An 18994-nucleotide genomic window follows, 5' to 3' on the forward strand; every position below is an offset into this window, starting at 1 on the left:
TGGGCATCTTTGCTCAGACTGCTGCCCCCGCGACCCGGTCCCGGATGAAGCGGAGGAAGATGGATGGATGGATGGATGGATGGATGGATAATTATTTGCATGTGTAGCACCACGTGTGTACTGGGTGAGTAAGAAGAAACAGAAACGGCTTAATAACAAGTCAGCCATGTTGGAGCCAGACGATGTAGGTAAGCAGTGATTGGTTAGTGTCAGTCTGAGTTAACCAATCAGGAGTGAGCTTGTTGGAAGTCCACTACAGTGGTCCCTCTATATTACGTGCTTCACCTTTTAAAGTCTCACTGTTAAGAGAATTTTAACAATTTTTTAAAGAAGTTTTTAACCAAAATCTCACAACCTAAATGTTCTGTTCTCTAGTCTGAGTTGTTTTACCGTTTGACCACTAGGTGGAGCAGGAGTGCTGCGGTTTTAGTTTTAGTACAGGAAGAAGAAAGCAGTGAATGAAATGATCTCAAAACTGCATTTTACTTTCATTTTTCTTCTATGCCTGTAAGTAAAATGAATGAGTTTGTTGTTAAAATGTGTCTAGAACATGTGAATGTTAGCAACTAGCAGTTCTACGTTAGCATCCTGCTAACCCACAGTCGTTTTGTATGCTGTTCACAGTTGTACATTTCTTGATGGAGAAAATAAATCTTCAGAAGACCTGAAAACCTCCTTCATTAAGACTTGTTCGTCTATCTGCCAAACTGGATCCAATGTCTCAAAAAGCCATTTTTCATGTTTATTTGAAGCCACTGCTTCCAAAATCTCCTCTTCGTGGGCGTGGCCATTAGTGTTGAGCTGAGTGGCCCCGCCCCTAACCCCCCCCTCTCCCCCACTTTCTTAAATCTTCACAAAAATGTCAAGTGTTAGCGGAAATGTCCAGTCGTATCGTTTTGAGCCAGATGCCAGCTCGGACGAAGAAAGTAAGAACTTCAAGAACTGCAATTCAATTTACTTTGAAATTGCAAAAATTGGATTTGCGATAAAAAAATTGCCTTAATGGAAAATTTAGAGGAAAAAAAATACTTAAAAATAATGTTGCTGCTGGGAGGAGATGGTTTTTGTGGTGTATCAAAATGGACGTATTTCGCAAAACTGCAACGGAAACACTTATTTAAATTTAAAAGGAAATGAGAACTGTCTTCCCTGTGCCCCGCACAGTGGGTGCTGCAAGAGGTCCCACAGCGTGTCAGGCAGAATTGTTGGATCCACAACTCCTCTGTAAAATCCCCAACCAAGATTTCCCAAAATCAATGTATCCATAGTCACTCCTATGTTCCTCGCTGCTCCATGGCCTGAATAAGAAGCCGACGTCTCCTTTGATAGATGATGATTAGCGCTAGCGCCATGGCAGAAATTTGAACGTATTTTGTCATATTATCAAACAGAAAATAAGGTTCAGCTGTTTTCTTGTTGGAACAGTATTAGGAAGATATCATCTTCTCTTCTCCTGAACCTGTGCATTCTGGGCGGGGCAGATCAGCTGTTGTGACATCACAATGGTTCATTAATTTGCGACTGTTTAATTAGCAGCAATTTAATAGGAGAAATACTCACAAATGCAAAAACAAAGGGAATTCTTCTTACATTTGTTCTCTTTCAAAAGGAAAATGCCACATGTATGTGCCAAAAACTCAAAAAACATGATTTTTGTCAGAGGGGGTCATTAATGCAATTTTGGTGGATTTTTTTTTTGCCAGCACATTGTGTTCTGTATCTTGATTGGTTGTAGATTGTTGTCAACAAATCTCTTCTGTCCTGTCCGTCCTGTACTGATTGCATTCAAGTTGCTAAATCTACATAAATCTTTGATCACGATCAGAACTTTGCTTTTTAATTCTATAATTTTAGACTTGTTTCTTTTGTTAATAAATGAAAAGAACCCTGTTTACAATTTGAGTGGAGGTATAGCCTGGAAACCATAAAGTGGAAATTACCAGTAAAGCATCTTTAAAAATGAAATTCCAAATGTCTTATTTAAACAGATTATAGTTCTTAAAATGTGATATTTTATCTCTTTGAATGACATAACTTGGTTTAGGTTTATATCTGGCCAATAACAAGGGTTCAACTGTAGACATTTAAATGTTATGCATTTCTCAATAGGCCTTAGAAGTGGCCTTATCGTGGTCAAATGCTAAATCTCCAGTGTTAGAGTTACCTATTTTTCATGGGAGACAAAATGTCCAACCTTTTTTAAGTCTGATAACTTCAGGTTGATTCTAAATTTCAGTGATCCAACCAGAACAAGTACAGTACATTCCTGTGCAATACTCATCACTCCAATCCACTTGATCAACAAAAGCTCCTCTGTGGCCACTGAAGGGTTACAGACTTGCAGAAAAGTAAAAGTTGGGTCAGAAGAGACTGGTTCAATACAAATCATAAAACCATTTCTTCTGATAGTGTTTATCGCACCTTCAACAGTATCTGCTCTTAAAGACGTGCAGCATATGACATAAAAATTGTTGTACACTGCAGCCGTAAATGTAAACCAATTAGAACAGAATTTGGATCTAAGGGGAGGATTAGTACCTTAAATATTTGGGAAAAAATAAAGGATTTTATCTGCTAATATCAAATGGGCTTTTTTACACTAATGCAAAAAGAAGCTCCTCAGGGTGCAGTGGTTGACCAGAGTTGATCATTTGTTATTTTTAAAAGTTCGGCGTTAACAATTGCACAAATCAGTACCGTAACTCTTCAACTGTTGACGGAATTAACGTAATTCCAGTGGATTATTTCTCAGAGAAAAGCGGCAAGCCAATATGAAAAGCAACTTTTCTCCGTGTCAAAATCAGCATACCGGAAGCGGATATATACAATTTGCCCTAACCCTAATGATGACCCTAACCTTAACCCAAGGACCAAGAAGTCTGTAAACTGGGAGCCTGGATCTGGACGTGGCCAAAACCAGTGATGCTCGAACTGGGGACTAGGGTCTCAAGAAGTTGGGTCATCCTAACTTGGTGGTTCATGTTTTCAAAATGCTTGACTACAAACCTTTACCAATCAACTCTAAATAGTCTGAGACGTACTCATAAATTGGTTCTGGACAGACAATTTTCTGGAACTACACTGTTTTTGGTGTTCAATTCCAGAACGAAAGGTCGTAGAGACTTGAAATAAAGCTCTGTCGAACATAGTTTGGCCCTTCTGAACATGCTGCATGAGTTTCCAAGACCCCACAACCTTCCGTTCCGGAGATACACATAAAATTGCCAAAAAAGTGGGCGTAACTCCAGAAGTAGAGACTCTACAACAAAACCAATGAGATCACAACCCTGTGGTATGGGTGGGTAGGACTTTGTTTCAAAGATCAAAGTTTCTTGTCTGGGGCGGACACAACCCCCCGATGCCTTATTTACCTAACCCTAAACCTAATCATGATCCTTATACTATCCTTAATCCTAACCCTTACACTATCCCTAATCATAACCCTTACACTATCCCTAATCCTAACCCTTACACTAAACCCAATCCTAACCCTTACACTATCCCTAATCCTAACCCATACACTAACCCTAATCGTAACCCTTATGCTAACAGTAATCATAATCCTTACGCTAACCCTAAAGCTAATCATAGCCCTAATCCTAACACCAACCCTAATCATAACCCCAACACTAACCCTCGTCATAATCCCAATGCTAACTCCAATCATAACCCTCACCCTAATCCTAATCATAATCCTTACGATAACCCTAATCAACCCAGTTCTAACCCTAATCATAACCTTAGTCCTGAACCTAGCGCTAACTCTAATCCCAGTCCTGACGTTAACCTAATCCAAAAGTGTTCAGAATTGTAGAAACATCTTTATTAATGCATAAAACTGGAAAAACGGTAGCTGTTAGAGCTCTGGATGTTGATGACTGCTGTTAGATCCTCTTTCATTCAGTTGATTGATGTTGATCACGTTAGCGGTTGAAGAGAGTGTTTTTTTCATGTGTTGCTGGTTGATTCTGAATGGCACGGTTTTGAAAAAACATATCCCAAAGTGTTATTTTCCACCACCAGTTTGCCCCACAAATCACAGTAAAAGGATTCTCTTCAAACTTTAAAAAAAAAAAACTAATTACACTCCTGTCAATCTGAAGAATTCAACTCTAACCTACAAACTTCTAAAGACAGAACTTTCATATTTTTCTTGTGCCACACAGGTTCTTTTTTCAATCAATAGAAAATTTCTGTTTTGGATCTCGTTTATTTTAGTTCTAAAGGTGGAACAGAAAAGATCAGTTATTTTCATCAGTTGAAAACACATAGAAAAGATACACATTCCTAAAGTGGACTGAGTGGGAACTTGTACTCTTACATAAAAGTACATTGTTTTTTGGGAAAACAAAACACAGAAAGGTGGAATATGTAAAAAGGATGTCACATCCTGTAGAGTTAACTACTAGGGGATCGTAAGGGATATAAAGAATGTATATTTATTGATTTTCCCTACATAGATCGAGAAACACTAGAAGCACTTTTCCTTCCTGTGGCGTGAAAAAGATTCATGAAAGTTCATCCAACATGTCGGTGTTCACTGACATTGAATCTGAGAGCTCAACACATGCTTCCTGTGCCCCCCAGCTCCGCTCCTGCTGCCCACCAGGATCAAAGACAACAAAACGGATGGAAAAAGAAAGGAAGGAGTGGAAGCAAGTGACAGATGTAGAGGTGGGTGTGAGGTTCAAACTATAAGCACAGTGTTTTCTTTTTTTATGGGGTTGGAGCAACAATAGAGGTCAGCTCCTCATAAACTACTATGACATTGAAAACAACTCCAGTCTCCAGTAGTTTTTAGTTTCTATTGAAAGGCTTGAGGAGTACACTCAAATTGTAGTATTTGAAAAGATATTTGATAAAACGACAAGTTAAGTACTGAATAATAAATCTGAATTGTAATCATATTTAGACAAATAACACAAAAATGTGCACATTGTGAACATTTTGTGAAGTTATTTAGGAATTTTTAATCTTTCCCACCAGTGTTTCCACTTTTTTATTTTGCATATACTTCGAAAACTAGATGTAAACTGCAGCCATAGTAACCGTAGGCATTATCCGGGTCAGACTTTTTGGCTAATCCACAGATGAGAATCAAGACCCATCGAATTCAGCTTCACCTGAACAAGATTTTAAGGCTGTATTCAGTCTGGAAAAAAGCATTCGTTCTGGACTGAGTCTACGTAATTTGGTCTGGATTGAGTCCTGAATCTTGCGTTGGGTCTGTAATCAGTCTGGGATCTATAGGAGATTTCTGTTCCAGACCAAAGCTTGTAAACCAAACCCTGTGACTAAAGGGCTCTTCAGTTATTGGCTAATAGGGGTGGGTCAAAACAAAAGGAGAATAATGATATTTTAAGAAATTATCAAGATGTTTTACTTATTTAAACTTATTTCACTGGTGAATTCTGACTGTATGTTCACAACTTTTTACTGCTAGGCGGTTACTGAGGACCCTATGGCTACAAGGTACGCTAATAAGTGTTTGTGACATATAGATTGTCGAGAAAACTGTGTGAGAAGCAATGTGTATCCTGTTAAAAGTGTTTTTTTTGTCAAACCGCTTTTTATTTAGTTGCATTACTGCTCCACATTTGTCCCCCAAGGACCAGCTACGATGACCGTCTTAGTAGTTATTTTTGATTTGTATTCATTTTTATTAGGGACCATCTGCAGTTACATTAATCGAATGTAGGGTGAGATGTTTTTAACCCCATTTAGCTTCATGCTACTTTCCAGCCTCAGTCCCCCCAGCATGCCAACACACAACAGTATATTAAGTTTCCGTTTTAGTTTTTTCCATTCCATATTGACAGAACTTGGAAACTGTTCTTATCCGAGGAACAAATTAGGTAGTACTTACCTTTGTTTCGCCAAGGAAACTTGTTTGGCAAGGTGATGCATGGGATGGATCTGCTCACGAGGCCATTCAGGCTAGAACCACCACCGTCCAAGAGTGTTCATCTTCGTTGCTTACTCGATTGTTCCTCGTGATGACTAAAACTTAAAAAAACACGCCTTTTTCATCCCGCTTTTGCTTCAGCTCCTCACGTGTGAGGCTTCCTTTTCAGCTTGAAAGGGATTTCAGCTCTTTTTTGAAGGCACTTAACATTTTAAAATGGTAATGAGCTGCTTTTGCTTGTACACAAGATGTTTGTTGCCATGGTGATCCTTTTGCAACAAGTGCAGGAAAGTCCTTGAAAATCACTGAAATGATGGTGGACTCAGAGCAGCATGCAAAAAAAAGAAGCCATTTCAGCTGTGCTGGTCTTAAATCGTGGACTTGTTGCTTCATTAGCAAAGCATTCCAGTGTTTTAGCCTAACCAGGAACATGTAAACACACTTCCCTTATACCAGGGGTGTCAAACTCAATCGCACAAGGGGCCAAAATCCAAAACACACCTTAGGTCATGGGTCAAACGGGATAAACATTTATTGGACACTCTAAAACTAATTTTTTTAAACTTTAAAACTGTAACTTTTTAGCATAATTATGAACTAAATATATAGCATTACCTGTAATAATGCTAGTGTGAATGATGCTGAAATTGATCACTAAAAGTGCTAAAGCTAAAATATTAGCTAAATGCCAAATTAGCCTAAAAAGCTAAAATAGATTTAAAAAAAATGTAGCTGATTTAACAGCTAAACTTCAAAATAGCCTAAAAAACTAAAAAAATGGCTTAAATTCGCCAAACAGCCTACAATATTAACCAAACTCCAAAACAGCTAAATAAAACTTCAAAAGAAAAGCCTAAATTAGCCAAAACAGCTGGCATGTTGCTGAAATCTTGGCTAAACTACAAATTAGGAAAAAAAAAAGAAAAAAATTAGCCAAAACAGCTAGCATGTAGTCGTAATATTGGCTAAACTCCTAATTAGAAAAAAAAAACCTGAAAAAAATCGAAATTAGCCAAAACAGCTAGCATGTAGCTGAAATATTGGCTAAACTACAAATTAGGGAAAAAAAGAAAAAATCGAAATTAGCCAAAACAGCTAGCATGTAGCTGGAATATTAGCTAAACTACAAATTAAGGGGAAAAAAAACCTGAAAAAAATCGAAATTAGCCAAAACAGCTAGCATGTAGCTGGAATATTGGCCAAACTACAAATTAAGGGAAAAAAAAACCTGAAAAAAATCGAAATTAGCCAAAACAGCTAGCATGTAGCTGGCATATTGGCCAAACTACAAATTAGGAAAAAAAAAAAAAACCTGATAAAAATCAAAATTAGCCAAAACAGGTAGCATGCTGAAATAAAAACTAAATTCCACAACAGCCTAAAAAACAAACAAAAAAAAAAGCCTTAATTATCCAAAACAGCTAGAATGTAGTTGAAATATTAGCTAAACTCCAAAACAGCCTAAAAAATGCCTAAGTTAGCCAAAACAACTAGGATATAACTGAAATACTAGGCAAACTCTAAAGTGGACAAAAAAATGAAAAAGCCGAAATTAGCCAAAGCAGCTAGCATATAGCTGAAACATTAGCTTTAAATCTTTGTTAATGTCAAAATAGTCCAAAAACTTTGCAGAATGCCGATTTTTAAAACATTAAAACCATAACTTTTTATCATAATCATGAATACTAAAAAGGCAGGAATATTATTCCAGAATAAATCAACTTAAACCTTAAAAAACTGTAAATATTTTAATCTCCATAAATTATACTTTGTCAAAATTATACAGGTTAAAAACAATAAAATAAAATGATCTGGAGGGCCGGATAGAATTACCCTTGACTTTGACACGTGCCTTTTGCATATACTCTTAAAATCTGTATTTCTTGTTATATTTAGAAAAAAGCGTTTCTTGTTTTTTATCATAATTTATCGTGTTATGCTTTTCTCATGTGTTTTTACTCGAGAAACCTCGTCTCACTAATCACACACACCAGCATCATGGACCACATCTAACTGAGCTTCAAATTAAGCGTCTTTTTTACTATTTTGATCCATTACGCTCCTGTGTCTAAGAAAATAACCCCAAAAAGCTGGAGCCGAGCTCAATAAAAGCAGCTCGGATTACTCTCCTGCCAGTCATTATTGTATTTTCCGTATCAGTTTTACACACTTCGCTTGTGTCGCTTTCCGTCGACACCCGATCTCGCCGACTCGTTTTGTCCTGCGAGAGCTACTGTTCCCTTGTAAATAAAAATAAATCCACTGTTTGAAATGTTGACCTGCCAAACGAGAGCGTCAAACACCCCACAGGGATTTAGCGGAACCCCAGACAGGTATAGTGTGACTGTTTATTACTTGCTAAATGAATAGGAATCCGTCTCACAGGAGGATTGCGAAGGTGCGCCCCTTTGTTATCCTGCAAACTGAAAGCTTTCCGTCTCCAGCAGCTCCTTTGCGCTGACCGTCAGTTCTGAGAAATAAAACTCTTATGTACCTCAGTGACTCTATTATGTAGGTCCTAAAAGAGTGTATTCCGCCATGGCACAGTAAGACGAAAACTCGTAGGGGATGAGGGGGCGAGCAGGAGAAAAGGGTTGCCTGGATATTAATAATTTATGTCTTCAACTTTCATTTATCTGTCTTACCCCATTTCCTTTAATATCTAATATATGTCATGGACATGTGACGAAGCAGGGACTGCATATATATGTATATATACCCCCTATGGGGCATTTAAAATGGTCTTCTTACCAGCGAAATGACAGACGCCTTCTTGTTAAGGTGCCTCTCCTTTTACGTGGGGAACGTTACCACCAGGGTGCTTACAGACGCTCAGGTTGTTAAGCAAGAAAGCCACATTTGCAGCGTCAATGCCAGGAAATGGCACATTAAAACTGTAGTATGTATCAGTTTAGGACTCTTTAGAAGGCAGGAAAAGAAAAGAACGTGTGTGGTGGCCTACTTTCAGAAAAACGGGTGAAGGAACAGATGTAATGAGTGTTTCGACTAGAGGGAAATCTGCAAACGGCACTGCGTCACATAATGACAGTGTTAGTGAGGCAAGGGAGGCTGAGAATGGTTAGGTAGATGGATATTGTTTCATTCTCCTGGTTTGATTAAACTAACTCGAACTTAAAATGATGTGAAATAAGAAACGAGTTGGAAAACTTTGATGCATGCAACGGAAAGAATGTTACAGTTTAGCATTTAACGTGTTATAAAGTGGTCCAAAAAAATTACAGATAGGAAATCTTTGGACTGTCTGATATATTTTTGACCATTTAAGGCGGGGGTGTCAAACTCAATCGCACAAGGGGCCAAAATCCAAAACATACCTTAGGTCATGGACCGAACAGGATAAACATTTTTTGAACACTCTAAAACTATATTTTCAAAATTTTAAAACTTTAACTTTTAAGCATAATTGTGAACTAGATCTATAGCATTACCTGCAATAATGCTAGTGTGAATGCTTAAAGCTGAATTTGGCTGCTGAAGATGCTGAAGATGATAGCTAAAAATGCAGAAGCTGATTGCTGAAATCACGGAAGCCAATAGCTGAAAATGCTGAAGCTGATAGCCAGCTAAAAATATTAGCTAAATGCAAAATTAGCCTAAAAAAAATAAAAAACAACAAAAAATCGTGGTTAGCCAAAATAACTAGCATGTATCTAAAAAAAAATAGCTATACTTAGCCAAAAAACTGAAAAAAGCCGAAATTGGCCAAAATAGCTAGCATGTAGCTGAATTATTAGATAAACTCCAAAATAGGCAAAAAATAATAATAATAATAATAATTTAGCCAAAACAGCTAGCAAGTAGCTAAAAATACTGGCTAAACTCTAAAATAGCCTAAAAAAATTTTAAATTTGCATCAACAGCTAGCATGTAGCTAAAAATAGCTAAACTTCTAAAAAGCTTAAAAAACTGAAAAATGCTGAAATTGGCCAAAATAGCTAGCATAAAGCTGAAATATTAGATAAACTCCAAAATAGGCAAAAAATAATAATTTAGCCAAAATAGCTAGCAAGTAGCTCAAAAATACTGGCTAAATCTAAAATAGCCTAAAAAAAAGTCTAAATTTGCCTCAACAGCTAGCGTGTAGCTAAAAAATAGCTAAACTTCTAAATAGCCTAAAAAACTGAAAAAACTCAAATTAGCCAAAACAGCTAGCATGTAGCTAAAAAGTATTAGCTGAGCTCAAAAATACCCTAAAAATTCTTAGTAAATGGCAAAATAGTCCAAAAAGCTAGCATGATGCCAATTTCGTAAACTTCAAAACCGTAACTTTTTAACATAATTATTAATAATAAAAAGGAAGGAATATTATTCCAGAATAAATCAACTTAAACCTTAAAAAACTTTACATATTTTACTCTCCATAAAATATATATGTTGTCAAAATTATACAGTTAGAAGTAAGCACATGATAACATCGGTCCATTAATAACAATAAAATAAAATGATCTGGAGGGCCGGATAGGATCACTTGGAGGGCCGGATCCGGCCCCCAGGCCTTGACACATGTGATTTAATGTTTATTTTAGCTAAATACAGATCACCAACATTGGCAAATAACTAATGAACCCAATTATTATATTATTACAGTGTATCAAAAAATGTTGTTAGGCTGTGTGCAGATAACACATTTATTTAATTTCTCACAACAAAACTTTAACTCCTTTGTGTAATTAAAGACCAAATTAAAATGAGGTTTTTGTGGCATTTTTCTGGTGATGGAGGACATGAATGAAGAAAATGAAGCTTCTAATTTCATTTTTGAGTTATTCAAACAGTTGTGAATCAGGAGCAAATGAAAAAAAGTCAATACAAATCTATGAAAAAGATTGCATTTGTGACATAGAAACTACAATCAGGAGTCCACACCATTCATGTATGTCTTTGCTTTACTTGTCTGGCTTTAACCTCCAATATTACAAGATATTTTTGTCGCAACAAATGTTTCATTGGGGCTGAGTAGAGCTGTAAGCTTCTGGTAGAGAGGATAAACAAAGGGATTACTCCACACCAGTGGCCCCGTCCACAACTAAGAGGTGAATTTCAAATTAACTACTGATGCTCTGCAGAAACTATATCCTAGAAAACTATACTTTTTAAAAATTTTGGTATAATCATAATTAAAAGACCACTGACAATGCTTCTAAAATACATCAAAAGAGGATCAGAGTGGGAACTTTAAAAGTATCCCTGAGATCTAATTCCATTGGGATGAACTGTATGAAACAGTATGCAGCATCACTTTGAATGAATATTCTCATATAATATGTTGGTACCACCAACCAGAGAAACTGTGTTTCTTTCTTGAGAAATTTGGCATTAAATCATTTTCGAGGTCCAAGTTGATCTGGACCCAACAAGGGAACCCGAGTGCTTCTGCTGCTGGACAGCTGGGATACACTGAATTAGCAGAGGAGAGAGGCGGGGCTGGGATGCTTGTTGCCATGGTGCTTGGTTGCACTTGCCTTGCTGATGCTAAAGTAGTTCCACTAGTTTCATTACTTCTAGTGCATTTCGTGATCTCTGGGCACTCCAAAGTAGAGTAGAGAATAATTTTAATTTTGTACAAATGTAATATTTTTTTTTTTTTTTGTGGCACTTTTAGGGTAAAAAAATACAGAGTCTGAAACTGAAACAATATCGTAGTACCTGTCGTGGGGGTGGGGCTGATTTCCATACGGGAAGGGTTTGTTTTAAAAGTTTTATTTACTATTTTTTGTATTTATTTTTTCTCTTTTACTTTAAGGGCATTCTCATTTTGAGTTTATTAGCAAATGAACCGAGATCCTTTCTTCAAGTGGACCAGAGTTCTTCGTTAGAGTTCAGGTGAACCAGTTTATACAAGAAAATAAATCCTTATGAGAACAAAACCACCAAGTAAGTGCTTTAAAGAGCAAAACTAAAATTAAAAATCTGTGTTTTATGTACATCTATTGACTAAAATCCATTGTGAATGAAAGTATTCCTTTAGACAACTACAGTTTTTAGGAAGATACAGTACCCTGCTGTTGCGAATAGGCTTTTTCCCACGCCAAGATATAAAAATAGTTCAAATCCGACTCAGACTGAGAATAAAAAAAAAGAAAAAGATCCCATTAGACGGTTAAGATGTTAAGCCTGTGGCCTCATGGAAATCTCTATTATAACTAATTGGCTGGAGGGAGGGCCAATGCCCGTTTTGACAAGCAGCATTAGGAAGTTACTGCAGTATCCAGTTCAGACAAAGCTCACACCTTTAACACACACACACAACGCTGACACCCTGACTGGGTTAATTTGCCCCAAGCTACAGTGGAGACAAGGTCAGGCGTGTCCACTTGTCTCCCAAGTCCAGAGTGGAAAGAATAATTTAAGATTCAAAACGCTGAGTTTGTTCGATTTGTGAATAAATGGCTCGCCGTGGCATTTTGCCAATGCAGCTCCTCTCAAACGGCACACGGCGAGGGAAGAACTGACAGCTTTTGACCGCTCAGGTGATGCAGACTGAGCACCATTTCAGGCTTATTAACAAATGTGTCGACCAAACAGGTCCAGAACAGTAAAAGACATGTTTTATTCATTTTTATTCACCTTAAATTAACTAGCAACAGCACAGTTTTTAATCAAACTGTAAAATATTTTGACTGTGGAGACTCATATTTCCACAGATTTGAGGGTTTTTGAATTCGCATAGCAAAAAAGTAAGTTTATAAACAGAAAAATACGTTTTTCAGGTGGTTGCTTTTTGAGGTTATAATGGCCACCTTGATAATAAAATGCTAAACTTGGCTTTCAGCAAACTGCTAAATGAGTTCAGGGCTGAATCTGTTTTGAAGCAACAAGAAAAAGCCACAAAAGTGTCTATTTGCTCTTTATTAAGTGCTCAAGGTGACATCCCGTGTTTTAGACTGAAAAATACGAAATATGTGAAGTTACCATTCCAGAGCTGTGACTTTGTCCTTAAAATATTCCACTTTCATCACCTCCGTTCTGTTCAGTCACATTTGAGTTTTTTCTTGAGGAAATTGAATTTTTTTAAAAATCTTTTAAATATTTGTATTTTGTTGTTTTAACCACCATAACTAAATATGCAAATAGCAGGATTGTCATCCCAAAAATATTGAGCTTTTAAAATACCAAGAGTGTGATGGAACCCAACGGTTTATTATGGTCCTTTTTAAATATTTTTGATAAAATAATGCAAATATTACTACACTACGGTGTCTCTAAAGGGACATTGAAGTAAAAAATAAAAATTTAAGTTTTTTTTTTTTTTCTGGTCACCAACTGATCTAGTATTTTCTTACAAGTTTACTAACAAGAGTTTTTTTTTTTCTAAAGATTGAAGTAATTTTTTTTCCTGGTTACTAACTGGTGTACACCGGATAGTAACTGCTGAACACCAAATAGTTGCTTAAAAAAAAGAAAAAAAACTTGAAGTAAAATTTTTTTTTTCTGAAATTTAAAGTGATTTTTAATATTTTTTCTAAAAATTTAAGTAATTTTTTTTCTGTCTCCTAAAAAGAGAGTAAGTGGTGCACACCAGATAGTAACTGAAATATATATATATATATAAATTGAAGTTATAAAAAAAACATTCTAAGTATTTTTTTTCTGGTTACTAACAGGTGTACATCAGATAATAACGTGCTAACCAAATAGTAACAAAAAAATAAAAAAATGAAGTAAAAAAAAATGTTTTTTATAAAATTCAAAGTGTTATTTTTCCTAAAAATTGAAGTAATTGCTTTTTTTCTGGTTCCTAACTGGTGCACACCAACCAAATAGTAACTGAAAAAAATTGAAGTAAATAAATGTTTTTTATAAAAACAGAAGTGAACTTTCTTTTTCTCTTCTGGCTACTAACAAGATAGTAACTGGCGCACACCAGATAGAAACAGAAAAAATAAATCTAAAAATTGAAGTCAATGTTTTTTTTTCTGAGTACTAACTGGTGCGCACCAGCTGCTATATTTTTTTCTTCAATTTTAGACAAACAAACCATTATTTATTTATTTTTACTTCAATGTCCCTTTAGGGGTTCCATACTATACAACTGACAATAGTTTTTATTTCTGGAACAACATTTGTTTTTGTCAATTTGATTGAGTGGGGATTTACTTAGTGCAACAAGCCCCAACTAGTGGTTCTTTAGTGACCTGACCTTGCTCAACGTACTCTTGGTTTTAAATTGGTTTTAAGGAATAGATTAATATTATTAATAGGGTTTTGTGCTGTAACTTAAACTAAAACATATATTAATAGTAAAAAACACTGCTTAGTATGACCATCCTTCCTGACTTGTCCAGTTTAAATGGCCAAAGACATTCTAAAATTTCACAAGATGTTTGTTTTGTTGAGGATTTCCTTTTACCAGAGTAAATATTTCCACCGAAACATAAACTGAATGAGAAAATTCTCCAATAACGATTTCTGGTAAAAAAAAAAAAATTTTTGGTTCCATTTTTCATGACTGGTTGTCCAGGTATTAGGCTGGTTCACCAAGAAAGGCGTCCAATCATTATCCAATATCATTACTTTATTCTGTATAATAGTGACCTGTAATAAGGAGCAGCTGAAAGATGACATACCGTCTTTTGACTCTTGCTTTCCTGTTTTTCTTTCAAAAGGTTGTCAAATTGGCCGGCTACCTCAAATATCTTTAGTGCCTTTTGTCAAATATAAAACAATTTTTAACGTATTTTTGTTTAGTAGTCGTTTTTTTCTTGACATTTTCTCCACATTTATCTCTGATTGTCATACATTCAAATTGTTTATAGAGCACTTCTCCTGCTACAGAACACCTCAAATTGCTTTATATAAAATAAATAAATAATTTAAAAAATTGTATTTATAATAAAAATGCTGAGATACGTTCCACAAAATCTCACAGGATAAGAACAGTGCGTGAATCAAATTGAAACATGGGACATTTTTAAAAACTTGAAGCTAAAATGTGGCTCACAGTGCTGGAATGCGGCCTCGCTCTGGGCTTTTGTTCTGACCTTCGGGACCACCAGCAGACCTGAGGGTCATAAACTAAAAGGAATTCTGATTTTTTTTTAAAATGTGGACCCTGATGAAGTCAACTAAGTCCTTCAGTTCTTAATAGGAAATTCTGCTTCTTGGAACAGTATTTGTTGTGTTTTTCTGAGGCTTTTTGGCTGGTATGTGATTCTTGGAAAGTTGACCAAATTCTCCCCATTCGTGGATTATGACACACTTTTGATTTCTGGAAGGCTTTTTAATCATTTCCAGATTGATAGATGTTCTTATGCTATATTTTGTTTTCTGATACAGTATATTGACCATTGAGCTTCAAGTAGAAATGCCCCAATCAGTTTTTTTAGTCCTTACTACGTCCTTATCTGATCATTTTCTTACACAGTAAAAAAAATGAACAAATTAAATAAACAGGATTTTAGTTCATAATATGGAGACAGCAACACTTTAATGTTTTATACTCTTGGAAAAACTCATTCATTTTTGAACGTGTCAGTTTTCAAATCTGTTTCTTAGGTTTCATCTTATCTGAGAAAAACTCCTTTTTGTTTGTCAATTTCTGTATTCAGTCAGCATCACGCTATCAGTTTATTATGCATTTCAGCTAAAAGCAGTTAGCTTAGGAAAGGCTCATTTTGACTACTAGATAGCTAATAAAACCTTCTTTGCAACCAGGGGATATCCATTAACACGAATAGAAATGTACATTTGCATAAACATGGAGACAAACTGTGAAATAAATGTAGCTGATTGAGTGATGGAGGAAGAATGAGAGGACAAAGTGGAAAGCAGGAGTGGAAGCTGATAAAGAATCAGCAAAGATAGCTTCATCAAAGCTAAATGCAAAATAACGAAATGGAAATTCAAGGCGACAAATAAATGGAAAATAAATGAATGCAGCATGAAAAAATATCACATTTTGATTCTCATATCCCACATTGGTTCGAAAAAAAATGGAAATGACTATGAATGGAAAAAAATACCTTGATATCAGGAATGAACTCGACTGAATACACGAGTTCATCAAATACTGTTGATGTGACTTCATAAAAGAACTGTACAAGTCTTTGCTTCTTACCAATTAGCAAGTTTCCTGAGGCTTGAAAAAAGTCTGTAATTATGTAAGTACTGGGGAAGACAGCGTGGTAAATGTCAGGACTAATTTAAAGAACGAAACCAATGTTTGTCTCAGAAAGACACATAGATGCTCTTTTGAAGTCTTTGTATGATATCTCTTCAAAGCAGCAGCCCAAGCGTGGTGTCCATGTTTGATTGTTGTGTTTGTGCTTCAATGTAGTAAGATTGAAAATAAGAGTTGGTTTGGTTCAAAGCCCATAAACAGCAGCAGTGTTGTCAGCCTTACGTACGTCCGCCCTTATGGCTGGAGACAAGTTCTCTGCTGGTGAAAAATAGTCAAACCAGGACGAGACACTCAATGGCCTACTCTAAATATCAAGGTCCAATAAAAAAGTATAGGGTTGATTGAAGCACCATCTTAGAGATCACTAAGGTTCCCTCGTTTATCGCAGTTGTTTGTGAAATAGCCCACGATGTGTGAAAGAATCAAGATCATGTGTGTCTAACTCAATCGCGACAGAGGCCAAAATCCAAAACACACCTTAGTTTGCGGGCTAAACATGATTTATTGATAACTCTAAAAGATTTTTTTTCAAACTTTAAAACCATAACTTTTTAAAACAAAAGTATGAACTAGATATAAAGCATTACCTGCAATAGTACTAGCGTGAATGCTGAATTTGGATGCTGAAGATGCTAGTGATAATAGCTGAAGACATTGAAATTGATAGCTGAAAATACAGAGGCTGATAGCTGAAAATACAGAAGCTGATAGCTAAAAACGCTGAAGCTGTTAGCTGAAAACTCAGAAGCTGTTAGCTGAAAACTCTGAAGCTGATAGCTGAGAAGGTTGAAGCTGTTAGCTGAAAACGCAGAAGCTGATAGTTAAAAACGCAGAAGCTGTTAGTTGAAAACGCTGAAGCTGATAGCTGAAAACTCTGAAGCTGATAGCTGAGAACGTTGAAGCTGTTAGCTGAAAATGCAGAAGCTGGCAGTTAAAAACGCAGAAGCTTATAGCTGAAAACTCAGAAGCTGTTAGCTGAAAAAGCAGAAGCTGATAGTTAAAAACGCAGAAGCTGTTAGCTAAAAACACAAAAGCTGATAGCTGAAAACTCAGAAGCTGTTAGCTGAAAACGCAGAAGCTGTTAGTTGAAAACGCTGAAGCTGATAGCTAAAAACTCTGAAGCTGATAGCTGAGAACGTTGAAGCTGTTAGCTGAAAATGCAGAAGCTGGCAGTTAAAAACCCAGAAGCTATTAGCTGAAAACGCTGAAGCTGAAAGCGAAAACGCTGAAGTTTATAGCTGAAAACTCAGAAGCTGTTAGCTGAAAACGCTGAAGCTGAAAGCGAAAACGCTGAAGCTTATAGCTGAAAACTCAGAAGCTGTTAGCTGAAAAAGCAGAAGCTGATAGTTAAAAACGCAGAAGCTGTTAGCTAAAAACACAAAAGCTGATATCTGAAAACTCTGGAGCTGATAGCTGAAAACGCAGAAGAAGATAGTTAAAAACGCTGATAGCTGAAAACTCTGAAGCTGATAGCTGAAAACACAGAAGAAGATAGTTAAAAACGCAGAAGCTGTTAGCTAAAAACGCTGAAGCTGAAAATGCAGAAGGTGATAGCTAAAAACACAGAACCCGATAGCTGAAAACGCTGAAGCTGATAGCCAGCCTAAATTAGCTAAACTGCAAAATAGCCTAAAAACTGAAAAAATACTTAATTAGCCAAAACAGCTAGCATGTAGCTGAAATATAAACTCAAAAATAGCCTAAAAAAAATCTTAGTAAATCCCAAAATGGTCCAAAAAACAGCAGACTACCAATTTTCAAAACTTTAAAACCGTAACTTTTTAACATAAGTATGAATAATGAAAAGGCAGGAATATTATCCCAGAATAAATCAACTTAAATGTTAAATAACTTTTAATATTTTACTCTCCATAAAAATGCATTTTGTCAAAATTCTACATTTGTACCAGCTTTGACTTTGACACACGTGTTCGACATACTTTAAGGTGGTAAAGCTCCTCACCTTTTCATACTTTTTTCTCAGACAGACAAAAATTTTTTTACACTTTTCTCTCTTGCTTTAACTCTTCAAACCGTAGTAGAAAAATAAGTCCAGAGTTTAAAGAATGAAAGCAAAGATACAACCGCGACAAAAGATTTGTGTAAACTTGGATCAAACTGAATGCATCCTGTACAGGGGACACATCCTAGAGGAGGGTGACTGACAACAGCCTATAACCAATCAGGAATCTTCAAAATTGCACTTAAAAAATTGATGAAATGGCGAGACCACGAAAGGTGAACAAAGTTATAGTGAGTAACTACTGTGAAACACACACGTGTGAATCAATCCAAGTGATTACAGGGATACTGTCACCGATATTGATACCAATACAGATTTTGTTATAAAATATTTTCGGAAATACATGTTTTTTGTGTTAATTAAATGTTTAACAAAACACAGGACAGAGACTATCAGAAAATAAGAAAATGTTTATCAGCTAAATGCATCCATCTGTACTGAAGGTGCATTGAATTTAGAATTTGTCTATTATAAATGGCTTAATTCAATTATAATAAGAAGAAAACAGTAACAGTAGTGCAAAATTTAAAAAAGCAAAAATTTAAGTGTACCACAAACATATATTTAGGGATATAATAATAAAATATCAAAGTCACTATTAAAAACAAAGTAAGCAAAAGCAACACTGTAATAAACATAAAAATACAAACAACACAATAAAAAAGCCAGATTGGGCGCGTTTTACTCAAATTGGGCTGTTTTTTGCCCAATCTGGCAACCCTGCAGAAAGATAGACCCTGTGCCTCCACGAACTCCATAAGTAAATTCAAGCTCTGTACTGTACGTATTGAAGAAAAACTGCAAGGAAAGTATCAATCTCATCACGGTAGTATCGATACTTCACCTTGGTATCGATACTCCGATTGACCCAACCCTAGAATACTTGACTGTAATAAAAGTAGAGGTTACCAGGAGGTAATAGTAG

General features: G+C 36.0%; 1 protein-coding gene across 4 annotated transcripts in view; it reads left to right on the forward strand.

Annotated features, from left to right (window-relative positions):
- Positions 1–18994, forward strand: part of spry2 (sprouty RTK signaling antagonist 2) — a 356144-nt gene that overhangs the window by 300518 nt on the left and 36632 nt on the right. For all 4 annotated transcript variants that reach the window (XR_002921577.2, XM_024294322.2, XM_036215493.1 and 1 more), the window contains one exon: positions 4588–4674. Coding sequence is in view for 3 of the 4 variants with exons in the window: in XM_024294326.2 (XP_024150094.1) it covers positions 4588–4674 (87 nt within the window). In the remaining variant the exon portion in view is untranslated. The remainder of the gene's footprint in view (positions 1–4587; positions 4675–18994) is intronic.

Source organism: Oryzias melastigma, linkage group LG2 (assembly GCF_002922805.2).
Source record: "Oryzias melastigma strain HK-1 linkage group LG2, ASM292280v2, whole genome shotgun sequence".
Lineage (NCBI taxonomy): Eukaryota > Metazoa > Chordata > Actinopteri > Beloniformes > Adrianichthyidae > Oryzias > Oryzias melastigma.